The 27,646-nt window shown below is 46.0% G+C and overlaps 1 protein-coding gene across 3 annotated transcripts in view; it reads left to right on the top strand.

Moving 5' to 3' along the window:
- LOC105499857 (SH3 domain and tetratricopeptide repeat-containing protein 1-like) overlaps nt 1-27,646 on the top strand; it is a 106,205-nt gene that overhangs the window by 73,900 nt on the left and 4,659 nt on the right. The window contains exon 1 of one of the 3 annotated variants that reach the window (XR_011618766.1): nt 26,461-27,179. The exons of 1 other annotated variant lie outside the window; for it this stretch is intronic. Coding sequence is in view for 1 of the 2 variants with exons in the window: in XM_071089710.1 (XP_070945811.1) it covers nt 27,032-27,179 (148 nt within the window). In the remaining variant the exon portion in view is untranslated. Of the gene's footprint in view, nt 1-26,460; nt 27,180-27,646 lie in introns of those variants that run through there. One more of the 3 variants, XM_071089710.1, reaches the window with a different exon arrangement.

Raw genomic sequence — 27,646 nt, 5'->3', positions numbered from 1 at the left:
ACCCATCCCAGCAGCCTCCCTGAGTGAGTGCCTTCAGGGTGCAGGTCCTGTTTTGCACATGGAAGTGAATCAGAGTGGGACACTGCCTTGCCTTAGAGAGGTCACACTTCTCCTTCTTCTTCGTTTTTTGTTTTTTTTGTTTTTGTTTTTTTTTGTGTGTTTTTTGGGTTTTTTTTTTTTTTTTTTTAACTTGCAACAGAGTCTCACTTGTTGCCCAGCCTGGAATGCAGTGGTGTGATGTTGGCTCACTGCAACCACTGCCTCCCAGGTTCAAGCAATTTTCCTGCCTCAGCCTCCTGGGTAGGGTAGCTGGGAAGATGGGCACGCATTACCATGCCTGGCTAATTGTTGTATTTTAGTTTCACTGTATTGACCAGGCTGGTCCCAGTCTCCTGGCCTCAACCGATCTGCCCGCCACAACCTCCCAAAGTGCTGTGACTACAGGCGTAAGCCACCACACCGGGCGAGAGGTCACACTTCATGCCAAGTGGGTGGCAGCGACTCAGACAGCACCCCAGCTGGTGCTGGGAGTGAGGGGTGCTCAGTGTCCTAGGAAGGCAGAGGGCTGCATGAGAGGTTCGGGGAGGAAGGACTGGAGGAAAATTTGAGATTTTCACCTGAGCAGCTGGGTGGATGGAGGGGCTGTTTACAGAGAATCACAAGAATGTGGATGAGCAGCTTAGGGCACTAATAAAGCACTCTGTTTTGGCCCGCGGAAAATTGGAGATGCTTCCCTGTGTCCAACTGGGGCTTTGGGAAAGGTCAGGGCTGGGCATCTGACTGGGATGGATGTCTCTGGCTGGCAGCAGAGCATGTGGATGGTTTGTGAAGCCCGGAAGTGCATGAGATTTCCTGTGGCAGTGCCCACTGCAAATGGAAGGGCATTTGGCCTGAGCCCAGACATATACAAGTTGGGCAGAGCAGCTATGGAGGTACAGAAAAACCAAGGGTGTGGGGGCACATGAAGCAGGAATCTCAAATAAGATGAGGAAAGAGGTTTTAAAGACGATCAGGGCTGGGGACAGTGGTGCATGCCTGTAATCCCAACACTTTGGGAGGCTGAGACGAGAGGATAGCTTGAGGCCAGGAGTTTGAGACCACCCTGGGCAACATAGGGAGACCCCATTTCTATAAATAAATAAATACCATTGGTACTTGGCATTTCGGGTGGGGAACAGCAAACACATGAAAGCTCTGAGGCAGGAAAGGGAAGTGATTAGTGCTTGCTCCTGGTTCCTTTATCAGACCTTAAAGAGATGCAGAGACATTTCAGGTACTCCTTGGCCGAGCTCCTTCAGGGAAGGCCTAAGTTCGCTTCTACTTCCCATCTATTAATTTTTTTTTTTGGAGACAGAGTCTCACTCTGTCGCCCAGGCTGGAGCACATGCAGTGGCACGATCTAAGCTCACTGCAACCTCCACCTCCCGGATTCAAACGATTCTCCTGCCTCAGCTTTCCCAGTAGCGGGACCACAGGTACACGCCACCACGATCGGCTAAGTTTTTGTATTTTTAGCAGAGATGGGGTTTCATCTTGTTGGCCAGGCTGGTTTGGAACTCCTGGCCTCAAGTGATCCACATGCCTCGGCCCCACAAAGTACTGGGATTACAGGCGCGAGCCACCGCGCCCGGCCCTTCTTCAGTCCTAACGCCCACCATACGTGCTTCCAAATGTTTGCTGAATGACAAGGTGAACGAGTGAATGGGACTACGTGACTTCCGGTAGCAGGCAATCCTATTCCTTGGACCTCAGTTTCCCTTTTTGTAAAGCAAGCCTGTCTCTCGCTCTCTGCCCTAAAAGCCTGAGTTCTGGGCTTGAGATGAGCGCGTCCTGTAGACCAGACTGCAGGTGGACGTTGAGCTGGGTCTTCTAGAAGGCCAGGATCCGGTCAGCTCTTGGGTCCAGTCCTCCCGCGGGACCCGGTACGCCCAGTCCCAGCGCCTTCCCGCCCAACCTCCATTTGTTCCCCCAGGCCCCGCCCTCTCCGTGCAGCTCGCTCTCCGTTGGCCGGGGGGCGGGCCCTGGGCGCCCGCCTCCGCTGGGGGCGGGGTGGCGGGCGGCGGGCGGGGCCGTGTGCACCTGCAGGGTGTGTGTCCCGGCCGCAGCCCCGCGCCAGCTGCAGCTCCTTGCTCCGAGCCGGATCCTGAGCGGGGAACACGCGCTGAAGCGGCGGCGGCGGCCCCGCCCCGGGACTCCATTGTTGAGGCTGCCTCCGCTCTGTAGGCTGCTCAGCTGCGCTCCAGTCGGCCCAGGCGCCGCGGCGAGGAGCGGGCCCTGTGAGCGGGCGGCCTGAGGTGAGACCGGGTGACGGGGTCTGCGGACCGGGCGGGGTTCTCTACGCCGGGCGTGGCGGCTCCGAGTTGGATTCCGCAGGGTCCGAAGTCGGGATCCGAGGTCCTTGCGCCTGGGCTTTGTCTCGGCCTCGGGTGGCACCGGGGGCTTCGCGCCTGCTGCGATACCGCGTGGGCCTGCGCGGGGGTCCCGGTCGCCCTGCGGGTGGGGGCCGGTCCCCACTGCTCCCCGGATCCCCGCGTCTGCCGCGGAGGGGACTGCATGGACCCGGGCGCTGGCTTCTGAGCCGAGATGACGTCACTGCACTCCAGCGTGGGCGACCCAGTGAAACTCCGTCTCGAAAAAAAAAACTTGGTAAAGTGTTTTACCCAGCCTAGGTACGTGTGGTAGAGCCGAATGAAAGCTTAGAAAAAGATGACTTGAGAACTAGCCCAGCAGAGGAATCAGGTGGGATGTGTTGTTACTGAGTAAGTGAAATTTGCACCTGCTTTCTCCCAGGCCTCGTTGAGTTGTGTACAACAGAGAGCTCAGGTGTTGGGGGCAGTTGACCGGTTGAAGAATGCATTGCTATTATGGGAGGAACATTGGGCTTTGAAAAAGCAGAACTGGATCCACGTTCTTGCCTGGTAACTCTAACTATCATCTAGTTTGTAAAGGCGAATGCAGTTCACTGAAAAATTCTTATGACAGTGGGGAAAGGATTGGGGCGTCTGCATTGGTTTGTGTAATATAGGTCATATGAACGAGCATTTAGGCTGGAGGGAGGCTTTTTATCTCTATAACTTTACTTTCACAGGACAATTCCATCATGATTTGAAGATTTTTGAGTCAAAACTACATTATTCTGCTATGTGTTTCGGGGCAAATTTATACATACAATTTGCTTAAATATTTCAGATGATACAAGAATATATATGTGGGGTAAAAAGCTGAAATTTGCATTCCGCCTTCTCTAGAAGTAACCATTGTGAATAGTTAACTCTGTATTCCAGCTATTTTGTATACTATAAATACACTGTGAACATTTGAGTGTATATAGACATGTATGTTACACACAGTTTTAGAGATGGAATATTGCTGTGTTGCCCATGCTAGTCTCAAACTCCTGGGCTCAAATGACCGTCTCGCCTCAACCTCGCAAAGTTTTGGAATTACAGGCATAAGCCACCGCGCCTGGCCTGCATGAGTATATTTACTAATTGCTAAGTTACTCTGTTCAATACGTGTCTATTGAACTCCCCCATGTGCCAAGCATTGTTCTGAATACCTTATATGCACCAATTCACTTAATTTTTAGAGCAGCTCTATTATTGTGGCCCTTTTACAGTGAGGAAACTGAACCACAGAGAGGCTGGGGACGTCTTCTAACATGACACAGCCGGTGCTGTTGGAATTGAGGTTTGAACCTAGACAGCTGGCTTCAGATCTCTTATCTGTTATCATAGATGGCACACCCAAACCTTAGGGCCGCCTCCCAAGCCTTGCCTCCGATACGGGCTCGCCTGAGCTCTGCGAGAGCCGTGTATGTGAGGTTTCTTTTCTCTTTAAGAACACAAGTCTTGGAATTGTCGCAGACCCTGGTAGGACCTCTTGAGGACCAAAAACAGGGATTCTTCAAGCCTGCTCCAAGGGCCAGATCTCTGATTTAGCTACTTGGAAGGTAGACGTGGAAGACGGTAGTTTTACCACAACAAAAAGTCAGGATGGCTGGGCTGACTCGGCCAGATGCAGTGGCTCATGCCTGTAATCCCAGTACTTTGAGAGGCCGAGGCAGGTGGATCCCCTGAGGTCGTGAGTTCCACAGCAGCCTGACCAACAAGTTGAAACTCCGTCTCTACTAAAAATATAAAAATTAGCTGGGCGTGGTGGCAGGTGCCTGTAATCCCAGGTACTTGGGAGGCTGAGGCAGGAGAATTGCTTGAACACGGTTGGTAGAGGTGGCAGTGAGCTAAGATTACGCCACTGCACTCCAGCTTGGGTGACAGAGTGAGACTCCGTCTCAAAAAAAAAAAAAGAACAATGGCTAGGCTGACTCATAGGGAAGAGGCCCCACAGCAGCCGTAGGACCTTGGCCACTTGGGTGGAAAAGAAGGAAGGAAGAACTTCACCCATGGCGGTGACCTGGACTGCAGAAACCACACTAAACAGTCCACCTCCTGGAGCCTGGCCACCCCATTTGCTTCTCTTCTCCTTGGGTAGAGGGCGTGGGGAGCTTTCTAGCCCGGAGGCTGAGCAGCGCAGCTTCTAACCAGGGTAGGTGTTTGTCTGTCCCTGGGAATACAGACAGCGTTCTCATAAACAGCCCAAATACTCCTGAACAGCTTTTTGTAGGGCGGGGCGGGGCAGAGGGTCATTTTGACTCGTAGGTACCTTTTCCACTTTCATTGCTGATAACTGTGTTACAGATTAAAGTTTTGTTTTTGATACTGAAGAGGGCTTCAGAGAGTGAGCTATTATGGCACATCTAAGTCTGCTAAAATAGAACCACGGGGTAGTGTAGGAAAATCTCTTCTAAATTATGGATCATATATGGTGAACGTTAGAAGTCATGTGTACCTAAGTTGAAAAATCAAAACATGTCTTGTATTTGGGTGACCCCGGTAAGTCTGGGTGCCACTGCGCCTTGTGTGAACACAGGATGCTGAGGTGTAGGGATCAACAGGCTTTTTCTGGACATCTTCCGCTTCTCTCTTGGAGTAAAGTGGGGCGACAGTAGGAGTGCACAGCTGTTGGTCCCCTAAATTTGTCAGCTGTTTTTCCTGTGGGATTCCATTTAATGCAATCTTGGAGGTAAAATTATTTTATTGAAGATGAAGATAGAGGCTTAAAGAAGTTAAGAAAATTGTTCAAGGTCACGTCAATTTTTTATTTTTATTTTTATTTTTATTTTTTTGAGACTCAGTTTTGCTCTTGCCCAGGCTGGAGTGCAATGGCGTGATCTCGGTTCACCACAACCTCTACTTCCCAGGTTCAAGTGGTTCTCCTGCCTCAGTCTCCCGAGTAGTTGGGATGACAGGCATGCACCACCATGCCAGGCTGATTTTGTATTTTTAGTAGGGATGGAGTTTTTCCATGTTGGTTAGGCTGGTCTTGAACTCCCAACCTCGGTTGAACCACCCGACTCAGCCTCCCCAAGTGCTGGGATTACAGGTGTGAGCCACCACGCCTGGCCGAGGCCATGTAATTTCTTAAGTGGAAAGATGAAGTACTTGATGAACCTAGAAGTTTGACGTCAAGGCCCTTGATCTTTCCATAACACGTGGTTCCTTCCCTGGTTGGTGGGAGTGACTGAAGAACTTAAGGAAGCTGTGTTTTGTGGAAAGAGGACCTGAGGGGTGTATGGTCTTTCCAGGCTTGGAATCTGCCATGCTGGGCTTCTGAATTGTATAGCGTGGCCATATAGAGAGAAGCCCCTCATTTAAGACTTGTTTTTTGGGGGAAATAAAGGAAGGCTGCCCACATGAGACAGGCAGAGGCGACTTTCTCAGAAGTGCTGTGGCAAGAGAGTTGGCACCATCACTTGCGTGTGGCACAGACTGATATGCAAGTGAATGGCGGATGAGGAGTGGGGAAGCTTCAGGATGGAAAAGAACGGCTCCCAGTGGAGGCTGTTGTGAGGGCTGGAGGCGGCTGTGCAGAAGCGGAGTGTCCTTGGTTGATTAGGGGTATATTTGGCTTTCTCTGAATGATCCTAACTGGAAACAGGGGCCAAAATTAGGGTGGCTGTTAGTTTTGAGTCAAGTCCTGGCCACCTAGGACAGAGTCGTTTCTTAGTTTCTGGGTTGTGGAGAGAGAGCAGTCTGGCTTCCTGTCTGAAGTGCTAGCCTGGCTGGCCTCCTGGCTGTTTACTGTAGATAGGGGATTGGTTTCCTGGGTGGGCAGCTACAGGTTGTGGTCTGAGTTCTGTCTTTCTACATATGATCAGGCATGATCTGTTTGTATATTCAGTCCCTCATTTTTCTTGTCAGTAAAAATATCAAATGACAAATTGGATACATTGGGAACTTTTTAGATGTCTGTGTCCCCTGGAGGAAGTTTTCACGTTCACATTTAATCAGAATGAATATAAACAATTGGGCCATTTATCTTGAAGGTTTAAAATAGGAAATCTTCAACAATACTACCTCGGCGCCCTTGCTTGTCTGTCCATCGATAGGGAATGTGTTTTTATCCACCGCCGGCTCATCGTCCACCAGTTTGTGGTTGATCCACTTCTCTATACGTCTTGTCTTGTGTGCATCTCATTGTTTGCTAGTGTTAGCTTTCCCCTTCGTCAGTGTGGTTTATTTGTGTAGTATCTGTTGGTAGGAAGTTATTTGTGGAATTTGTGAATGGAAGGGACCTTGGAGGTCTGCTAGGTCAGTCCACTGATTTTCAAGATAAATGGAAATACAGGGAAATGTTCCAGCTTTTTTTGGTGACAAAACCAGGAATAGAAAGCAGTGTTCCTTGTACCACAATGTCATTGAAAGACAGCTCAATGTGGGCCTAAAATGCAGAGTAACTAACTTTCATTTATCTCTGCTTCTGACTCTTGTTATCAGACATTTTAAATTGACCTTAATGTGTTAGCAGAAATATGAAAAGTCCCGACTTGTTTACATATAAGGTACTTTGTCGCCTACTCATTTGGTTGTTTTTTTCAACAGGATTGAAAAGACATTGTTATAAACTGAATGTTTATGTCTCCCCCAGATTCTTGTACTGGAGCCCTAACTGCCAGTGTGATGGTATTAGGGGGTAGGACCTTTGGGAGGTGATTAGGGTTAGATGAGGTCATGAGCATGGGCCCTGGTCTGACAGGATTAGTGCCCTTAGAAGAAGAGAAACCAGGCCAGGTGTGGTGGCTCACACCTGTAATCCCAGCACTTTGGGAAGCCGAAGTGGGCAGATCACGAGGTCAGGAGATTGAGACCATCCTGAAACCGTGTTTCTACTAAAAATACAAAAATTAGTTTGGTGTGGTGGCACGTGCCTGTAATCCCAGCTACTCGGGAGGCTGAGGCAGAGAGTTGCTTGAACCAGAGGGTGGGAGGTTGCAGTGAGCTGAGATTGTGCCACAGCACTCTAGCCTGGTGACAGAGCAAGACTCTGTCTCAAAAAAAAAAAAAAAAAAAAAAAAAAAAAAAAAAAAAATAGAGGAGAAAACAGAGAGCTCCCACTGCCCCGGTGTGAGGAAACAAGAAGAAAGGTGGCTGTGTGCAAGCCAGGAAGAGGTCCCTGTCCGGGAACTGAGTTGGCCGACACTTTGATCTTGGACTTCCAGCCTCCAGAGCTGTGAGAAATAAACTAATGTTTAAACCACATAGCCTATGGTGTTTTTGATGGTATTTGCCTACGGTATTATGGCCATCTGATTTGACTGATACAGAGATGGTTCCAGAATACTGTATCCTGTATCTAAGTTGGTGATGCCATGAAAATAAACGTGGTAGTTCATTCCTTTCTATAAAGATAGCGCCGTGAGCCCAGGGCCCTTGCTTGTGTCTTAGTTGTGTCGTTTTCTTATAAAATTAAATCATATAGGGTATGATTTTATACTTTATGTCTATACAAACTTGTAGTGATTTTATTTCATTTTATTTGATTTTTGAGACATGCCCTTGCTCTGTTGCTCAGGCTGGAATGCAGGTGTGCCCTGACAGCTCACTGTAACCCTAAATTCCTGGGCTCAAGTGATCCTCGCGCCTCAGCCTCCTGAGTAGCTGGGACTACAGGTGTGCTATCCTGCCTAGCTAGTTTTTAAATTTTTTGTAAGGATAGAGTCTTGCCGTGTTGTCCAGAGTGGTTTCAAACTCCTGGCCTGAAGCAGTCCTCTCGCCTCAGCCTCTCAAAGCACCGGATTACAGGCTTGAGCCGCCACACCCGGCCAAGTGATTTTTCATTGTTAAGATCAAGGACAGGTTCCCTGGCTTGGCATTCAAGGCTCATGATCAGGTCGTGATATGCAAGTTTGGGTTTCAGTGTTTCCATTCCCACCATGACCCTTGCGCTCCAGCTTGTTTCCTAAGCCCTGTTCTGAAGCCCAGCCTCAGAGCTGCACTTAGAATTTATACCTTCTCATCTCTTCATCGTCTTCGCCTATGTTCTTATCTCCATCTGGGCCATCGTCTTCACCTATGTTCTTATCTCCATCTGGGACATCGTCTCCACACTTCTGCCTCTTTAAATCGTCTCCATCCTTCAAGACTTGAGATACTCGCTTCCTTTACATGATCCCCGCTGTGACATCCAAGCTAGAATTAATCCTTCTTCCTTTGAACTCTGATAGTGCTTAATGTTTTTCATCCTTTAATTATACAGCAGTCCTGTGTGTTAGATATTATTATTCTCCCAGTTTTTCATAGTTACTTTGAAAATATTTGCTATAGTCATATATTTTGAATACGTAATATGAGCGACATTCAAAAGGTCCTGGAGAGTGAAAGGCAGTCCTACTCCCATCACTGCTCTGTGACCACTCTTGCCAGTTTTTGTTTGTTTGTTTTTCCAAGGCAGAGGCTTGCTCTGTCACCAGGCTGGCGTGATCTCAGCTCTCTACTACCTCCGCCTCCCAGCTTCAAGCGATTCTCCTGCATCAACCTCCTGAGTAGCTGGGACTACAGGTGTGCTCCACCACGCCCAGATAATGTTTGTATTTTGAGTAGAGACGGTGTTTCACCATGTTGACCAGGATGGTCTGGATATCTTGGCCTAGTGATCCACCTGCCTCAGCCTCTCAAAGTGCTGGGATTACACGAGTGAGCCACTGTGCCCAGCCTGTGTGTCTTGTTTTTAAAAACACAGATGTTGGCATAAGATAAACACGGTTGTCCACCGGTAAGTATTTAGGTTGTTCCCAACCGTTTGGATTAATCAATGCTGAGTTGTACATAATTCTTGCGTATTTGCGTGAATATGTTCATAGGATGCATTGCTAGAAATGGAATTGTGGGATCCAGGGTTCTGCGAATTTTAAATGTTGATGGGTGTTGCTGGATTCCCTTCTGTTAGGGCCATACCGTTATCTCACTGTCAATGTGTAAGGGCGCCTATTTCTATTTCCTTGCCAACAGTTTCTTCTCAGCTGTTTTCTTTGACATCACACACACACAAATAGCCCCCTTGTTCCATAAAACATGGACATTTTACATTTCTACTTAAAGTGTGCTCACACTGACTGAAGCCCTGTGTTGCAGTGATGTGTGCTGCTAGGATTGTGGCTCTGTTTCGAATTTGCTAGCCAGGCTATGGCTTTCCAGGCAGGTATTTTTTGTTCGTGTTGTTGCTGCCATTGGGCTGTGTGAATTTCCCTCCACTGCCCAGCCAGATTTCCTTTCCAGTGGACGGGCTTAGTGTCTCATCCAGCAGCCCTGTTTCCTGGTGACCTGGGCCGAGTGTCTCTTACAGCAGCCCTGTTTCCTGGTGACCTGGGCCGAGTGTCTCTTACAGCAGCCCTGTTTCCTAATGACCTGGATCGAGTGTCTCATCCGGCAACCCTGTTTCCTGGTGATCTGGACCGAGTGTCTCATCCGGCAGCCCTGTTTCTTGGTGGTCTGGGCCGAGTGTCTCATCCGGCAGCTCTGTTTCCTGGTGATCTGGGCTGAATGCCTCCATGAGAAGTTGCACCCATCTTCTCCAGTAGTGCATCTTTTCACAGCAAGCAAAACATTTTTACCGCGTTTCTAGTGGGACAAGCACTAGCTCTTTTCTGGGCATCAGGAGACCTGGCTTTGTTCTGGTTCAAGCCACAGCTGGTGAGTTACCAAAGACAAGTCGCATCTGGTCCCTGGTCCTTTGCTTTATAAGTGGAATCACAGTCCGAGTGGACATCACTGCCCTGGTCTCTATGCGGTGCTGAGTGTTGTGGGGATGATGGCTAAGTGTCACGGTGCATTTCCACCACTAGGGGATTACAGTCCAGCAAAGACACAGGAGAAAAACTAACAGCCCCGGGCAGGTACACAGAACCAGAGGAGTTTGAAAGGGTGGTTCCAAGCTCCTTGGTGTGATTGATGTGATCACAATAAACATTTTATCTCTAAGTCTTGGGCCATTGGACCAAGAGAAGAGAGAGCTGGTGTTGAGTTGTAGTGAGAGGTGCGTGGTTCGTGTGCCTGCTGAGCCTGGCTTGGACTCAATTCCATTAAGTCCCATTCCATTTTACCTTCTGTTTCCATCTTTTTCATGCTCCTGCTTGTTTCTCCAGAAAAAAATGCAATAAATTCCTTTCAAAAACTTTACAAAAGCCATAGATGCTTATTGAAAATAGTTCAAATGATATGGAAGGCAGAAAGATAGTGTTTTTCTGTTGTGTGTTTGGATGAATGTGTCTTTGGGGTAGTCACTATTAACACTGGGTGTATTTCCTTCCAGATCTTTTCCAGTGTACCTACAAATATATATGTACACTTTGTAAAAAACAAAATAGTACCTGATAAACACTGAGTCCCCCTACTCCCACTGCACAGTCTACATGGACATCTTTTCATGGTGATACGATGAGACCTGATCGACTCCTTTCGTTCGCTGGAGTGGCGGGTAATAATAGCTACAGATAACTCACCTTCAGTGGGCATTTACCATGTGACAGTGTCTGTGCTCCAGGCAGGCTACATGAAGTGTGTCTTAAGGCTTTTTACAACAATGCTATGGGTGAACACAGTAATTGTTAACATTTTGCAAATGATAGAATTGCAGTAAGGAGAAGCAAAGCTGCTTGCTCAAACTCATGACAGAATTCCCAAGAGAGAGAGAGAGAGAACACTTTTAAAACAATTGTTGTTATAGTCAGATGATTTATGACCATTTGAAGAAATAGTGCATTCAGTGAATACATTTCAGGGTCTGGTACAGTCTGGGAGCTGTTCCTGAAAATGCACTGGGCTAGAGATAAGGGAGAGGTCCATTGGCCCTGGGCCCCTAGTGCAAGGAGGGAGGTCCCGGGGAAAGGGGGCATGGAAAGGAGGTCTCTGAACAAACCTTGCAACATCCATTTCTGCTGAGTCCGGTCCGAGGTCTGGTTCTTGACATGTACACTTTTCAGAGATACTTGGTTTCGATTTTTATCATGGCTCACCTGAGCAGCCATGGTTTCGAACTGCCTGGAGATGTGGTCTGGCAGGCCAGTGCTATGGCCATCCTTCCCGCTCCTGCAGGAGGGGAGTCATCCTGGGACTAGAGGGCTTTGCCTGTAATCAGCTATCTCATAATAAGTGGATTTGATGCTGGTTTCGCTAAGTCAGGAAACTTCTCATTTGGAAGGAAAACTGATATTTGTTTTTGGGTTTTGCTGAGGAGCCACAGGGTTTAGAGCAGGGACTGGAAGTTTGTTGACACACACGTGAGCGCACTCAAACATCTTCCATGAAACGTGGAAATAAACACAGTGTTTCAGAGAGGTCCCTGGCTTTGGGATATAAATATTTCTGTAACAGAATGGCACTGGATGTCTGCTGTATTTTTTTCTCTGCTATTTTGGCAAGTTTTATTTGGGTGTGTGTCTCCTGTACAGCAGGTATGACATCAGTTTTTGCCACCAAGTATTTACAGCCTTGGTACCTCCTATGTGGGTCACTTTTATGCCCTGGTTTCTTTGGGGAAATTGTAGGTCTCCTACCCAAAGCACATTGCCCATTTCAAGGTGCTCCTGGTTTCTGAACACCTGTGGCAGTGCCTTCCATGTGGGTGAAGCCAGCCGAGAAAGTACCCCTCCCCAGGGAGTGGGGACTGGTGATTGCCTGAGTGAGGAGGCCAGGTATGAGCCCTGGACTAAAACTTGTGACCGACTGCTTTTCCTTCCCCTCCTCTCCCTCCTATTTTTCCACCACCTCAACTTTTTACAAATTTCTTATTAAAAAGTAAGCAATTATTTCTGTTTCCTTTATTCTCTATTCCTTGCTAATCGTATGCAGAGTGAGCCTGGGACAGTGGAAAGGAAAGTTGTACTTAGCTTCAGATGATCCTACCAGCCCCGCATTGAGGGGCTTCCGCCAGGCGGCATTGTCATGTGGCGTTGTGGAGGTTCTCCTTTCAGTCCTCAGCGTTAACCAGCAGAGGCAGGTGCTACTTATTCCTGGCTAATGTTGAGAAAATTGAATTCAAAGTGGCTAAGGGAACTTCCCAAAGTCACATAAGAAGTAGCAGAGTAGAACCAAACACAGATTGTCTCTGAATCAGGCAGGTTGTTAGATTCCAAAATGGGCTCTTAGTTTTTGGAGGTCAAATAGCTGAACAGACACAGATATTTCTTTTTTCTTCTTCCTTTTTTTTTTTTTTTTTTTTTTGAGCTAGGGTTTTGCTATGCTGCCCAGGCTGGTCAAGGCTCAAGCTGTCCTCCTGCCTTAGCGTTCTAAGTGCTGGGCTTACAGGTTTGTGTCACCACACCCAATCGAACAGACATTTCTTTAAAGAAGACATACAAATGGCCAAAAAATACGTGAAAAAAATGCTCAGCATCACTTATAATCAGAGAAATGCAAATCAAAACCGCAGTGAGGTATCATCTCACCTGTTAGGATGAGTATTATCAAAAAGACAAAAAGTAACAAGTGCTGGCGAGGATATGGAGACAAAGGAGCTCTTACACACTGTAGGGGGGTGTACACTAGAGCAGCTGGCTGGGCGTGGGGCACACGCTGACATCCCAGCACTTTGGGAGGCCGAGGCGGGCAGATCACCTGATATCAGGAGTTGGAAACCAGCCTGGCCAACATGGTGAAACCCCGTCTCTACTAAAAACACAAAAATTAGCTGGGAGCGGTGGATCATACCTGTAATCCCAGCACTGTTGGGCGGCTGAGGTGGGTGGGTCACTTGAGCCCAGGAGTTCAAGACCAGCCTGGCCAACGTGGTGAAACCCCATCTCTACTAAAAAATACAAAACTTCGCCTGGTGTAGTGGCGGGTGCCCGTAATCCCAGCTACTCAGGAGGCTGAGGCATGAGAACCACTGGAACCCGGGAGGCGGATGCTACAGTAAGCAAGCCGAGATTGCACCACTGTATTCCAGCCTGGGCCACAGTGAGACTGTCTCGAAGAGAAAAAAGAAAAAGAGTAAGAGTAAGTTAGGGCACCCACTATGGCAAACAGTATGGAGGTTCCTCAGAAAACTGCAAATGAAATTACAGTGTGACCCAGCAGTCCCACTACAGTGTAGATACCCAAAGAAAAGGAAATCAGTGTCGGAGGGGCATCTGCACCTCTATGTTTCCTCCAGCACTGTTCACCATAGCCAAGATATGGAATCAGCCTCGGTGTCCAACAGCAGATGATGGATAGAGAAAATGTGGTGTTTATACACAATGGAGTACTATTCAGCCATAACACGGGATGAAGTCCTGTTATTCTCAGCAACGTGGATGGAACTGGAAGATATTATGAAATAAGCCAGGGACAGGAAGTTACACAGCACATGTTCTCTTATGTGGAAGGCAAAAAAGAGTGGATCTCATTGAAGTTGAAAGTAGACAGAGGATCCTAGAGGGTGAGAAGGGTGGGGGAAGAGGAAGATAGGGAGAAATTTGTTAAAGGATACAAAATTATAGCTGGATAGGAATAAGTTCTAGTGTTCTATAACATAGGATGACTCTAGTCAACAAGAACATGTAGTTTCAGGCTGGGCGCGGTGGCTCATGCCTGTAATCCTAGCACTTTGGGAGGCTGAGGTGGGTGGATCACCTGAGGTCAGGAGTTTGAGACCAGTCTGGCCAACGTGGTGAAACCGCATCTCTACTAAAAATACAAAAATTAGCTGGGCATAGTGGTGGGTGCCTGTAATCCCAGCTACCAGGGAGGCCGAGGCAGGAGAATAGCTTGAACCTGGGAAGGAGATGTTGCAGTGAGCTGAGATCACACCACTGCCCTCTAGCCTGGGCAACAGAGCAAGACTTTGTCTCAAAAAAAAAAAAAAAAAAAAAAAAAAAGAATATATAGTTCCAGATAATTGGAGGAAGGGTATTGAAAGTTACCAACACAAAGAAATGATAAATGTTTAAGATGGTGGATATGCTAATTATGCTGATCACATACATTACATGTATTATAACATCACTCTGTGTACTCCATACATATGTACAGTACACAATTATGTGTCAATTAAAAAAAGCTGAACTTAGATTGGAATGGCTATGAAGTAGCTAGCTTTTTCATATTTTTGATATAGACCCTAGGCATTTATTTTAAGTAAACTACCCTTGGCTTCAGGAAATGTTTAGTATTCGAGTTTTAACCTTGCATTTTATAATATAGAGAAGTAAAACTGTAGGTTTACTTTCGATACGGTCATAGGGATTTGCAGTGATGACTTTTTTATGTAATAAGGGGGAAAATACCTTAATTAATAGGCATACATGCTCATTATTCTTACTCTTACACATTTTTAGTTGTTGTCCAGGCATTGTGATACTTATGTAAACAGTATGCAATATCTTAGGTAGGAATCAGAATTTTAAGGTAAGAATACTTAGAGTTATATATTTTCAAACTTTCAAACTGGACATTTTACATGTCCATTATATAACAGTAATTAAATTTGAAAAAGACAATACCTGTCTTTAATATGGGTGATGCTCTAGGATTTTTTTTTTTTTTTTTTTTTTTTTTTTTTTTTTTTTTTGGAGAGAGCGTCTGACTTTCTCCCAGGCTGGAGTGTAGTGGTCCGATCATGGCTCACTGCAGCCTCAGCCTCATAGGCTCGAGAGATCCTCCCACCTCAGCCTCCCAAGTAGCTGGGACCACAGGTGTACAACACTACGCCCAGCTAATGTTTAAAATGTTTGCAGAGACAGGGCCTTCCTCTGTTGCTCAGGCTGGTCTGGAATCCTGGGTTCAAGTGATTCTCCTGCTTCATCCTCCCAAAGTGCTGTGATTACAGGCATGTGCCACTGCCTGGCCCCATATAAGTGGGATGATGACTTGAGCCTAGGAGTTCCAGACCAGCCTGGGTAACATGGCTCAAGACCCTGTCCCTACAAAAACTAAAAAAATGAACTGGTCACCGTGGTACCTGCCTGTGGTGCCAGCTACTCCAGGAGACTGAGGCAGGAGGATAACTTGAGCCCAGGAGTTGAGGCTGCAGTGAGCTCTGATCTTGTCATTGCATTCCAGCCTGGGCGACAGAGTGAGACCTTGTCTCTTAAAAAAAGTTACTGACTACCTGATTATTCATACGAAAAAAAACCTGAACTCTGATCTAAACCTCATACCTCGTACAAAAATTAACTCAAAATAGATCATGGATTAAAACGTGAAATACAAAATAAAGATGAAAGGAGGAGATAGAGACTGGGAGAAACTATTTGCAAACCACATGTCTGATAAAGGACTCATATCTATAATATATAAAGAACTATCCAAATTCAGCAGTGAAACCAAATCATCTAGTTTGAAAATGAATAGCAGACCTGAAGAGACATTTCAGATAACATATAAGCACATGAAAAGATGTGCAACATCATGAGCCATCAGAAAAATGCACACTAAAGCCACGTCACTATACACCTATCAGAATGCCTACAATAAAAAGTAGTAACAAGACCAATGCTGGTGAGGATGCAGGGAAACCGGATCACTCACACTTGGCTGGTGGGAATGGAAGATGGTAGGGCCATTCTGGAAAACAGCTTGACAGTTTCTTAAAAAGCTAAATGTGCAATTGCCGTAGGAGGCAGCATTCACATTCATGGGCTGCTATCCCAGAGAAATGAGGACTTATGTTCACACAAAAGCCTGTATGTATCTGTTCATAGCAGCAGCATTTATAAAGGCTAGAAACTGGAAACAGCCCGGAGACTGCTCAGCAGGTGAATGGTTAAACAAACTGGTGCACCCAGGCCCCAGATACCACTCTGCAGTAGTTAATGACATCCTTGTTCATCAGTCTTTCAAAGTAGAAACCACCATCATGCTTAATCCCCTTTTTTCCATCCTGGGTCTGAGTGGACTTCATTTTGCATTTCTTTCCAATACATTTTCCCTCTGTCCTTTCTGGTCGTGCCTCATGCCTGATTTGAACTGTTGTAAGAGCCACCGAATTGTTTCTCTGTCTCATCATGGAATCCTTTCTACACTTCATGCCCCACATTGCCATTGGAACAATCTTTCCAAAACATGAACAAACTAACTTAAAAGAAATATCCCAGGTAGCCTTCCAAATAAGTATAAGCTTTCTGTTAGAAGTTTGACTTCTTGTCTATAGGGAACCCCAGGACTGTAGAGAGACGGATTTGCTGTCTGCATTTTCAGATCAGGCAGAAATCCCTGGAGGGGCCCATGTGGAATAGTGGCACAAATACCGGTTCTAGAATCAGAAGCCCTCATATCCTGGTTCTAACACTAGCTGGATGTTCTTGGGAAAATTTTGGTTTCAAACCTCAGTATGAGGAAGCATACCCAAGGGATCACACAAGGCTGCTGGGAGAAGCGGATGAGGGGCATGGTGAACATGCTGTGTAATCCGTGAAGCACGTCGTATGTGTGAGAAGTGGAGCTGTGTGGATAACGGTTCTGGAATCACTGTATGAAAACGATGGAAAACACATTCGTAGTTCTGCCTGATGATAGCACTGGGCACCTGTGTTGTACATGCCTGCAACATGGGTGAGGCCCGGGTCAGTACAGCTCACAGTTTGGTTTTCATGCAGTTAGAAAGGCCCGAGAGGACCCTTCCCCCTCCAGCTGTAGGAAGGAGGCGGCTGTCTCCTGCCTCTATTTGGTGGGATTGTCTGTGGCTCCTTGGGGACAGGAATGCAGGGAGTGGGGGAAGAAAGCCGGCCTGACTGCTCACTAGTCAGCCTTCCCCCAGGGAGGAGTGGAGGGGCCATTTCGTGGTAACTTGCCAAGTCTTTTTTAACCCATCTGCTCTTAGAAATGATCAGCATGACCAAGTAAAAGACCCGTTAGAGACAGATGGGCTGTGTGTCCCGTGCCTTTGTGGCTTTGTGGCCTCAGAGCTGCCAGAACTCGATAGCTTTCTGGGGAATGCTGGGTCAGCCAAGGGGCTGAAAAGAGTGAGAGGAAGAAAATTCCCCCTCGCTGCTCTGGTCTGGGAGTGATTACTGAGGAGAGCGGCATGGAGGGCCTAGCCGTGGGGTCCCTCTCAAGCACGCCCTCACCGCAGTGGGAATGCGGATCTCAACTTCCCTAGGCCTCCGTGATTTTCGTCTGTCACATACTCACGTCCAGCAGGGATGTCTATGGTGATGAGATGAGGGAGCATCCTAGCACATGTGGCACTTTGTAGGCTTGCGGTGAGTGGACTCTGGCGTCAGTGGGACAGGAGACTGGGCGCTGCGTGTGGACGCGCTCACATGCTGGTGTCATGGGTGGACAGAGGAGAGAGGGACGCTCTGCAGTTCTCCTTTTGGTCTGTCACCCCTCCTTTTGTGAACAGAATCCGTGAGTGTATTCTGTTGCCGCAGTCAACTTAGTAGGCTGATTGCTCAATTTTCTGCTTCCACTTTTGATTTCTTAAGAATGGGAAAAGGAATATTTCCGTTACTTTTCTGGTTGATGGCATACATTCCTTGATATCACCTTAATGCTTTTTAATTTCGATGTATTTTGGATGCTGGAGCTTGCCTGACATCTGTGTTTTTATGCCTCACCCTCTCGCGTAACTGTTGGCCACACCAGGACCAGAGACAAGTGACCAGACCGATTGGTAGCAGGGCTAGGACTGGAATTCTCCAGCCTTTTGATGCCCAGCAGGCTCTGTTTTCTGTATTGCACTGCTCTTCCCTGTTTCAACCCCTGTTAGGACAGTGGATGTGAAATGTAGCTGGGCGCTTTTGGGGGTGTGATAGAAGTATGGCAGATGCCTCAGACTGGCATTTTTCTCTGACTCTGAATTCTCATGGCTCAGAGTCAGTCTCTAGGCTACTGACCGGGAAGATACAGGAAGCTGTTCTGTATGGCAAACTATGCCAGGGCATTTTTTTCACCCGGCAATTTGTTTGGTTTGGACTGGAATAAATCTCTGATGTTGGTTTCTTTGCCAATATTATTAGGGAGTGGAGCCTGACTTGTTAACTTAGCCCGATTCATAGTGCTTAGAATCTCAGTGAGTGTGTGTTGAACTGAGTGGAAGTGTGAGAGCATCTTGGACAGTGGTTTGCAAACCTAGCTGCATCTGGATGGTTGTGAAAAAAGCATGCTTGCTTACTCCTGACCAGTTGAAATAGAATCTGCAGGAATGGAGCCTGGGCAGCTCTAGTGCTGTTAAAAACCCCCAGGTGGTTCTGATGTACCGTAAAGGTTGAGATCCACTGATCCACAGTGAATTGGAGGCCTGGATCATAGACATGCCTTACGCTTTCACCAGCTTAGAATGGCTCTTGTGCTTTAGAACTGTGAAAACAAAGTGTTACCCAAACAAATGTGGAAACAGTCTAAATGCCACCTCCTGTTACTACCTGCCATCAAGTATATTTAGCAGTTATTCACTCTTTCCTGATCTCTACCCATTCCACCTTTTCTTCATGGAACAATAATTTGACAGTTGGTTATGCAGAACCAGAGTAAGTCTAGTTTGATTGGCGGGAAATGATTTTGGGTATGAAGTACTCTTTAGGCATTTACTGAACTCTTGTTTGTACCACCGCTGTGCTGGACAGTTTATAAATATTACTTCTTTAAACAAGGCCTATTGAGTCAGGCTGCCTGGGTTTTGCTAAGTAGTTGTGTCATTTGGGGCAAGTTTTTAAGCTTATATAAACCTAAATTTCATCTATGAAATGGGATGACAAGGGGTCATTATCATCTCACAGGATCGTGCAAATGTGTGTGTAAAGTGCTTAGTTTCGTGCCTAACACATAATAACTAGTTAATAAAGTTATTACACCATCGTCGTCATATTTAAATGTAAATATTAAGAGCTAATAAATTTGTAAAAGGTACTATACCTTTACCCCTTGACTACTTTAGTTTTAAGTGGTTGGGTTAATTTATCCCTTAAATATTGGCCTCTTGAATACCTTGAATTTCAATTGAACGTAGCCAGAGGATTTCATAATTGGACCATTGCCTCTGGAAGTTGGAGCTTTGTTTGTTCGTTTGGTTTCACTTCCTACACTAAGCATGTGGCTGTGCACACCTTTATCGTGACTTCTGGTACTGGGGAATCAAAGCTTCATTCGCTTCTTTGGAGGAGATGATCTTATGCTATACGAAGCACTCAGACTTTGTTAACTGTGTACCATCCAGACAAGACCAGGTGCTTCCCATGGCAGCCTGTCCTTTTCTTAGCTCTCTCATCAATCTAGCCTGTTCCTTCTATTCCTCTTTATACTAGAACTTGTCTTTGAACAAGGAATGTTGTTTTGTCACTGCTAGGTCTCCAGCAATTAGTAATGCCTAGCACACACTAGGTGCCTCCTGAATGTTAATAGGTGATAATCTAGCAGAACACAAGATAAATCCACAGGTTGAGATTTAAGCTGTGTGGTATGAACGCTGCATTGGCAAACTTATTAAATCAATTTTGTTAATACAAGTTTAACATATTTTAGTAAGTGACTTAATTCAGGAATCATTTACTGAGTGTCTTCTAGGCCAGACACTGGGGACAGAAAGGTAATAATATATGATCCCTGTCTCATGCACAGGAAGTCTAGTGTGATGGACGGGCACGTGCCAATGGCTGTCATGGAATATGGTGAACATTAAGATAAAGGGGCACCCTGTGTGCCCTTGGAGCACAGAGCAGGGTTTGTGTTCTGGGAACATGGGCTCCATGTGAAAACACAATTTAAATTTTCTTTTTTCTTTTTCCTTTTTTTTTTTTTTTTTTTTTTTTGAGACAGAGTCTTGCTCTGTGGTCCAGGCTGGAGTACAGTGATGTGATCTCGGCTCACTGCAACGTGCTTCCCCCAGGTTCAAGCGATTCTCGTGCCTCAGCCTCCCGAGTAGCTGGGATAACAGGTGTGCGCCACCACGCCTGGCTAATTTTTGCATTTATAGTAGAAATGGAGTTTCACCATGCTGACCGGGCTGGTCTTGGACTCCTGACATCAGGTGATCCTCCCACCTCGGCCTTCCAAACTTCTGGAATTATAGGCATGTATGTATTCATCCTTTTAAATATCTGCGGGTAGAACTTAACTTTAAATGGGTACTAATTAAACTATTGAATGACTTTAGTATGGATTGAATGACTTTGCTTGGGCCTCGTTTTTAATTTCCTTCATTAGAGAAAAAAAAAAAAATGCACGTTGAATATCCCTCGTCCAAACTGCTTGGAACCAGAAGTGTCTCAGATTTCTTTACATTTTTGGATTTTTGAATATTTGTATTATACTTGCTGGTTGAGCCTCCTGAATTCAAAAATCCAGAGTCTGAGCTATTCCAATGAACATTTCGTTGAGCATCACGTCGGCACTCAAAAGTTGTAGATTTCAGAGTTTCTGGTTAGGGAGACTCATCCTGTATGGGTGCTGGAATGTCACAGGAGATCTGGACCAGAGGTTGGGTGACTAGGCTTTGGTTTTCGCTTTGTTACTCAACAGGCTGTTTTCTTCCATAAGCTCAGCTTTAGATCCCCCGGTTGTCAATGAACGGAATGGGCCATCTGATGTTTAAGGCCTCTGTTAGTTCTGACTTGGAGACACCTGGCTTCAGTTCATCTTCCTTAGGAGTGGACAAAGAATATGGGAATTTTGAAATTGTTAGTCAACATCTACAGGGTCGTTGCAGCCTGGTTTTGGGTAAAGGTCATCTTTAGTGAGCCCAGGGAGAAAGAGTGGTTTAGCTGTCAGCTGAGAGGGGTAAGCGGTCCTATTAATTTTCCTCTGTGTTAGTGAAAGCATTGTGTTAAGGGTCACAGTGTTAGTGGAGCAGGCTGGAAAGAGGAGGGGAACTCACTGTTACAGGTTATATTGAATGTCTTTAGTCACTAAATGCTTTTTATGATATGTTTTTTGGGATTTCAGTGTTGTATGATTTCTCTGTGTTAAGCACAGGAAATTTAACATCAGCAAAAAAGAATGCTCTTTCTTTTTTTTTTTTCTTCTTTGAGATGGACTTTTGCTCTTGTCACCCAGGCTGGAGTGCAGTGGCGTGATCTCAGCTCACTGCAACCTCGACCTCCTGAGTTCAAGGGATTTTCCTGCCTCAGCCTCCTGAGTAGCTGGAATTACAGGTGCCTGCCAGCATGCCCGGCTAATTTTTGTATTTTTAGTACAGATGGGGCTTTGCCATATTGGCCAGGCTGTTCTTGAACTTCTGACCTCAGGTGATCTTCCTGCCTCGGCTTCCCAAATTCCTGGGATTACAGGCATGCGCCGCCATGCCTGGCCTTGAATGTTCTTTCTATGGGAATCTACGAAAGCCAGCTTTTGAGTCTAGTGGCAGAAAACCTCTTCTTCATTGTTGAGCTGTGCTGTGAGCTTGGAGGGCTTCAAGTCCAGCTGAAAAAGCTGTAGTTTTTTAGGTCAGTTGGCTGTCTTGGAGAACTTAATGAGCACTGGGCTGGAGTGATACTGTCAGAGTTCATGAGCTGTTTGAGACTCTCAAAGCCTAGATACTGGGGTTGCCCAAATACGTCAGCTGGACTCACTATTTGTCTCGGGAGTCGGGGGATGGAAAATGCTGTGGTCTTAACTCTTCTCTTAATTTGACAGTGCTGTTATTAATGCTAAGAATGATTTCATACGTTTGCATTTTGCTTTGTAATTCACAGAGAATTTTAAAATCCGTTATCTGATTTTATTCCCTCAGCAGTTCTGTGAAAAAGGTAGAACACTTTCATATCTTCTGTTTTCCCATGATTCTCTTGTGGCTCACAGAGCTAAGAGCCTTCACCAAGGTCATAGGGTGAATGAGTTGCAGAGCTGGGAGTAGAGGCTCAGGCTTCTAGTGACCCTGTTTCTTCCTTGATAGCTCGCTCTGGTGGCGCTATGTTCAGGTAACTGCGCATGCTCGGTTTGGTCTTTTGTAAATCCCTGCCCCATTTCGGGGGAGGTTCTTGGGAGGCTTCTATTCATTTTGGAGCATTTAAGTATCTTGTCCTCTCTCCCTCTTCCCAGATGCATGGGCATTTCTGCAGGCGCCCAGGCTGCCCCTTGTGCGTGGGGACGTCTCCTGCCTCCACGTTGCTTGAACGCCGCCTTCTGAAGGGGCTCTTCCCCGCATGGAACCCCCTCGTGCTGCCTCCACACTGCAGGCTGTTCGGTAAATGTTCCTAAGTCAGCATCGTTGTTTTCTAGAAATGGGACGGGGTATGGATGCCAAGTTCTTTTCTGTGTGAAGTCTTCGATTGTATCATCTTGCCTTCCCCGTGTGTGCTCCTTGAGGTTGTCGCTGTGCTGCGGTCATCTGTGTTCCCTAGGGTGCCTTCCTTGGAGTCCTGGCCATATTAGACATGCAGTCAGTGTTCACGGCCTAAATGAGAGAAAGGCCAACAGAGCCATTAAATCTGGAAAATGACAAGTGAGGGAAAGGAATTTTTATTGAAGGCATGTGAAAAAGAAATCTCTTTAGAAAAGTTGACCTGTTTCTCAACTGGAGTTGAATTTCAGCTCAGAAAAGCAGCTGTGTGCCGAGGGCTTTGGGATTTCAGTTTGTGACAGATGAATTGAATTTGTTGTTGTATGAATGTGTTATCCTTTTGTGGTTTTATTAGGCCTTTCTCCCAAATGGAATCGATTTTTCTATAAAACTCACACTTCCTTTTTGAGAAGTGTAACACTAATTGTATGGGATGGTCTCCCAAAAGATAACCAGCCAGGAACCAAACACACTGCCTGAGACTCACGGCCCCTGGTTTCTGCCTGTGCAGCTGCAGGGCAGAGAGGCACGCTCGAGCTGAAATCAAGACGCATGTCTGCATCTTCTCTTTCTTGACTGCTGTTTCGTGTCTGAGCTGGCCTGCCTTCAACGTCTAGGAGCTTGGTGGGTGTAGACACATTACGGTATGGAGGAGGGATATGGCATTGCCACAGCCAGGAGACTCGCTGAAGTCTCTGTTCTCTTCCTGCTCACTGCTCTGACTTTGTACAAGTCACATTTGTAGGGCTGTGCACAGTGGCTTACACCTGTAATCCCAGCACTTTGGGAGGCCGACCTGGGAGGATCTCTTGAGCCCAGAGTTTGGAACCAGTCTGGGCAACATGGTGAAAGCCCATCCCTACAAAAAATAAAAATTAAAAAATTAGCCAGGTGTGGTGGCTCATGCCTGTAATCCCAGCTACTGGAGAGGCTGAGGTGCGAGAATCACTTGAGCCCGGGAAGTCGAGGCTGCAGTGAACCATCATCATGCCACTGCACTCCAGCCTGGTCAGAGCAAGACCTTGTCTCAAAACAAACAAAAGCAAACAAAAACCCATGTGTAATAGTGGCAGTAGTTAACTTTTGAAAGTTTGAAGAAAACTTCCTAAATCACCTGTGACCATGGACAACTTACTTAGCCTTTCTATGCCTCAGTTTCCTCATCTATGAAAAATGAGAGAATATGTTACTGATCTTGCAGGATTTCAATGAGAACTAAACGAGATCAAACTCAGAGCCTGGCACCTCGTGAGCCCACACTCAGTGTTATTATTTCAACATTTTAGAGGAAAATGAATGCTAATGGGTCATTATGGTTAAACATAGTCTATCACTGGTGTTACTCATGGTATTGGAAGGAACGTGAATTCCATATAGATAGTGTGATGGAGAAAGTATTTTGGGCATTGGCAGTATTGATTCAAAGAACAAAGGACGTGTCTGTCCTGTGTGGAGAGCCGTTTCCGCTTGTTTCTTTAAATGCTATGGGAAAAGCAGTCGACCCTGTGCTCTCTGCCGGACAGCTTCAGTCTCCACGTATTGATTTGGCCAATTGTCGCTTGCTGTCATCATGGCAGCAGCAGTTGAAGGGACAGTTTGTCTTGATTTGCATTTTTGTGTGTTTGTGTTATTTATAGACAATTAAGACATGGAAGCCTGTTTATGGCAAGCTGGCAAATTCAGCAAAACTTGGAGAAACCTGTTAGCACAGTTTGCACGTGTGCGGGCACAGAGCAGCCAAATAAACACACACGTTTTCCTGTATTTTAAAACTCTCTGGAAAAAAAATAAAAAGACATTAAACCATTGCCCAGATGGCTTCTAGAGCTAGAGCTTTTTCCTTGAAGTACATGAGTATGGCTGTCAGACATCTGAAACCCGAAGCCATCTTAAAACATCATTTTGATGCTACCCCCATCCGCCTTTTTTTTCTGTTTGTAAGGGACAAGGATCCAGGAAGGAAAGTAACAGCTTACAAAGGCTTTTGTTACAATTAATCGTTCATGTTCTTTCTTTTGGTATCTTATTCTCTGTTTACATTTTTTTTTATTTTTACATTTTTTGAGACAGATCCTTGCTCTGTCACCCAGGCTGGAGGGCAGTGGCATGATCTCGGCTCACTCCAACCTCTGCCTCCCAGGTTCAAGTGATTCTTGCCCCTCAGCTTCCTGAGTAACTGAGATTACAGGCATGTGCCACCACGTCCAGCTAATTTTTATGTTTTTAGTAGAGACAGGGTTTCGCCGTTTTGGTCAAGCTGATCTTGAACTCCTGAACTCAGGTGATCTGCCTGCCTCAGTCTCCCAAAGAGCTGAGAGTACAGGTGTGAGCCACCGCGCCCGGCCGCTGTTTCCATTTTGTAACACTAGCGTCACCCCAGTGTAGGGTGGCTAGGGGTATTCTTCTTTCCTGTTTCCTGGTGTATTTTCCTCTACAGTCTTGATCACTCTTTAACATATTTTTTGGTTGTCTGTCTCTACCTACAAAAATGTATGTTCCCTGTTATATCACCAGTGCTTGGCACGTAGATAGTTAGTCAATATTTGTTGAATGAATGAATGAATGGGCTGAAAGAACCTTATTCTTCTTTCTTCCGTCACTTCCCACCAAATGCTTTTGGAAAATGCTATGTGAACAGGGATCGTAAGCAGCAGAGGTTACACACATGGCTGTGGGATAGCCCATCATCCTCAGATACTTGTCTGGAAGGAGGTGGAGTACTTGAGTAGAAATGATACAAGATAACTTCTTCAGAAAATCAGCCAAGTGTCACAGCTTTTCACACAGGCGTGTGATATTTGTGTATGTGTGTATGAAGAGCTGTCGTGGCCTAGAATCACTAGCCTTTAGATCCCTTGTACAGATGGAAAAGTAAAGTCGGAGGCCCAGGAATGCTGTAGGCCACCGAGGTAGAGTCCCTGTCTGCCCTTCTCAGTGCCCAATCACTTCTCACTGCACTCCCCTCTTTACTGCTAAAGTCACCTTCCCTGACTCTGAATGTGTAACCACGAGGGAGAAAATGTCCTCCAGGCTCACAGTATGTGGAGAAAAAGCCCAGCAGCTGAAAATAATGTTCACAAAGTTTGTACTTAGAAAACGTGGCCTTATCTAGAGTGCGCCTTGTCGTCATGCTTAAAGTTACATGATGATATTCTTCCTCATAGAGTAGGTCCCAAGCCGCATTCAATACAGAAATGTACTCTTGCTGTTCTACATCGAAAGTGCTTTCATATACCAAGTGGGAGAGCAGTCCTAAAATCTGGGCTGGAATCACAGAAGGAAGGCATTGGAAAGCAACAGATTCCCTAGTCCAAAGCTGGGTCTTGATGAACCCAGAAACAGGACCAAGAGAAGTGAATTTGCCTAAGGCCCTGACAGTGTCTCACGGTAGCATTTGAACGTAGCAGTTTCTTGACCTATTTCTTTAAATGATTAGTCATGCTTCCTCTGATTCCTATATAAACATATTCCTCATTCATTCTTTTGTTTCAGTGAATTATTGCAGTGCTACCACGTAACACTATTTGAGTCAAAATGTGGCAGTGTTTGTCCCTTTCCAAGGTTTTTAGTTGCACAGTTTGTCAAAGTTGTGCTAACAGTTTCTTGTTGGTTGCAAGGTGTCCTTTCAGAAGCCAATTGTGTGGTGTATTTACATTGCTTGTTGGAGGTAGTTTGGTTAGAACCTACTTCGAGTGGCTGGCGTGGGCCTGGGGGACAATGACAGCTGCCTGCTTCATGGGCAGAGATGAAGTAATTGCTTCCTAGGAAGTACCATCCTCCTGGCCACACTCTCCAGCCCATTTCCTTTGTGGTGGTTTCCTCACATCTGCACGTTTCTGGCTTCATGTGAGTGTCATTTATTTTAGCATATGACTTCAGGCTGTGGGGAAGAATGGCCATTTTAGAACAGAGATGCACACAAAGGAACAACTGGCTAAATGTGAGTGAAGACATTCTTAGGGGAGGTTTCATTTCTTTTATTCTTTAACAGGCAGTCTGGGAAGCATTCTGGACACTTGGCCTGCACTGTCACAGCTCCTCCCTGCAGGATCGCAGATGTTTGGAGATTGTAGTGATAACTGTTATCATTGAGAATGTCATTCTCACAGGCTCTAATAAGTCAGGATTTATTCAGTGTTAATTTGTTAAAGACAACTGTATTTCTAGCCAAATCCACGTGAGACGTTTCTCCTGGCAGTGTTGCTGGGGGTATTCCCGTGGCTTAGTCTTAGGGAAGCACACGCCTTTGAATACTGCTGAAGCTGTGAGTACCCAAAGCGCACCGGAGTACTTTTGCCATACGGGGTGTTAGTCACTGATACACGTCTCAGTCAGACCTGATGGATTCTTGACCCCTTCCTTTCTTAATTTTTTAATTTTTATTTTTTATTTTTGTTTTTTAAGAGCATAACCTCTCAGGTGGCCACCATGAATCTCTGGTGTTTTCAGTTGGCTGCAGCCTATTTGCCGTCTCTGATTCAAACATATTCGAAGCCTGATGATGCTTGCCTTGGTTGTTCTTCTGCTGTGTGACCTCCGTGCCCGCAGGGTTCAAGACTGTCAGAGCTGGGAGCCACCTTCACAACTACCAGGGTTTCCGGAACCTCCTTTATCTACTCCTGGGGATGGAAGAGATGTCATCAGAGGTGAAGGCCTATTAGGTTTACATGCCATTGATAACGAATGAGGTTTTCTTTCATATAAGGGGAGCTTCTTATAACGTGCTTTACTAGGGTAAAGAAGCTTTTGAGGTTTGCTTTCTCTGGAAAGATAATTTGTGATCCTGCAGTTGTTTTCAACAAAAATATAATTTGCATACCAGTGCATGTTGTATTACTGAGCACTGGCTGACAAATGGTTCTTAACTCGTCATTCACTCCGCCACTGTTTCTTGAATGGCATATGTGTGCCAGCTGTAGTAGGAACTTGCTAGGCTCTAGGACTAACCCTTATGAAATAGGGGTCCTGGGGGAAGCAAATGCATATAACTATAAACATTTGAGGGGATATCAGAGGGGGTGCCTATAGGTGCAAAACTTCGTTCATTCATTGCCCCATCTAGGAGGTTTTGTGTCTTAGCAGCGTGTTCCATAGCAACACATCCCTCTATCAA

Source organism: Macaca nemestrina, unplaced genomic scaffold (genome assembly GCF_043159975.1).
Source record: "Macaca nemestrina isolate mMacNem1 unplaced genomic scaffold, mMacNem.hap1 Scaffold_100, whole genome shotgun sequence".
Classification (NCBI taxonomy): Eukaryota; Metazoa; Chordata; class Mammalia; order Primates; family Cercopithecidae; genus Macaca; species Macaca nemestrina.
The sequence above is the reverse complement of the archived record's forward strand: the minus strand, read 5'-3'. Positions and strand labels throughout refer to the sequence as shown.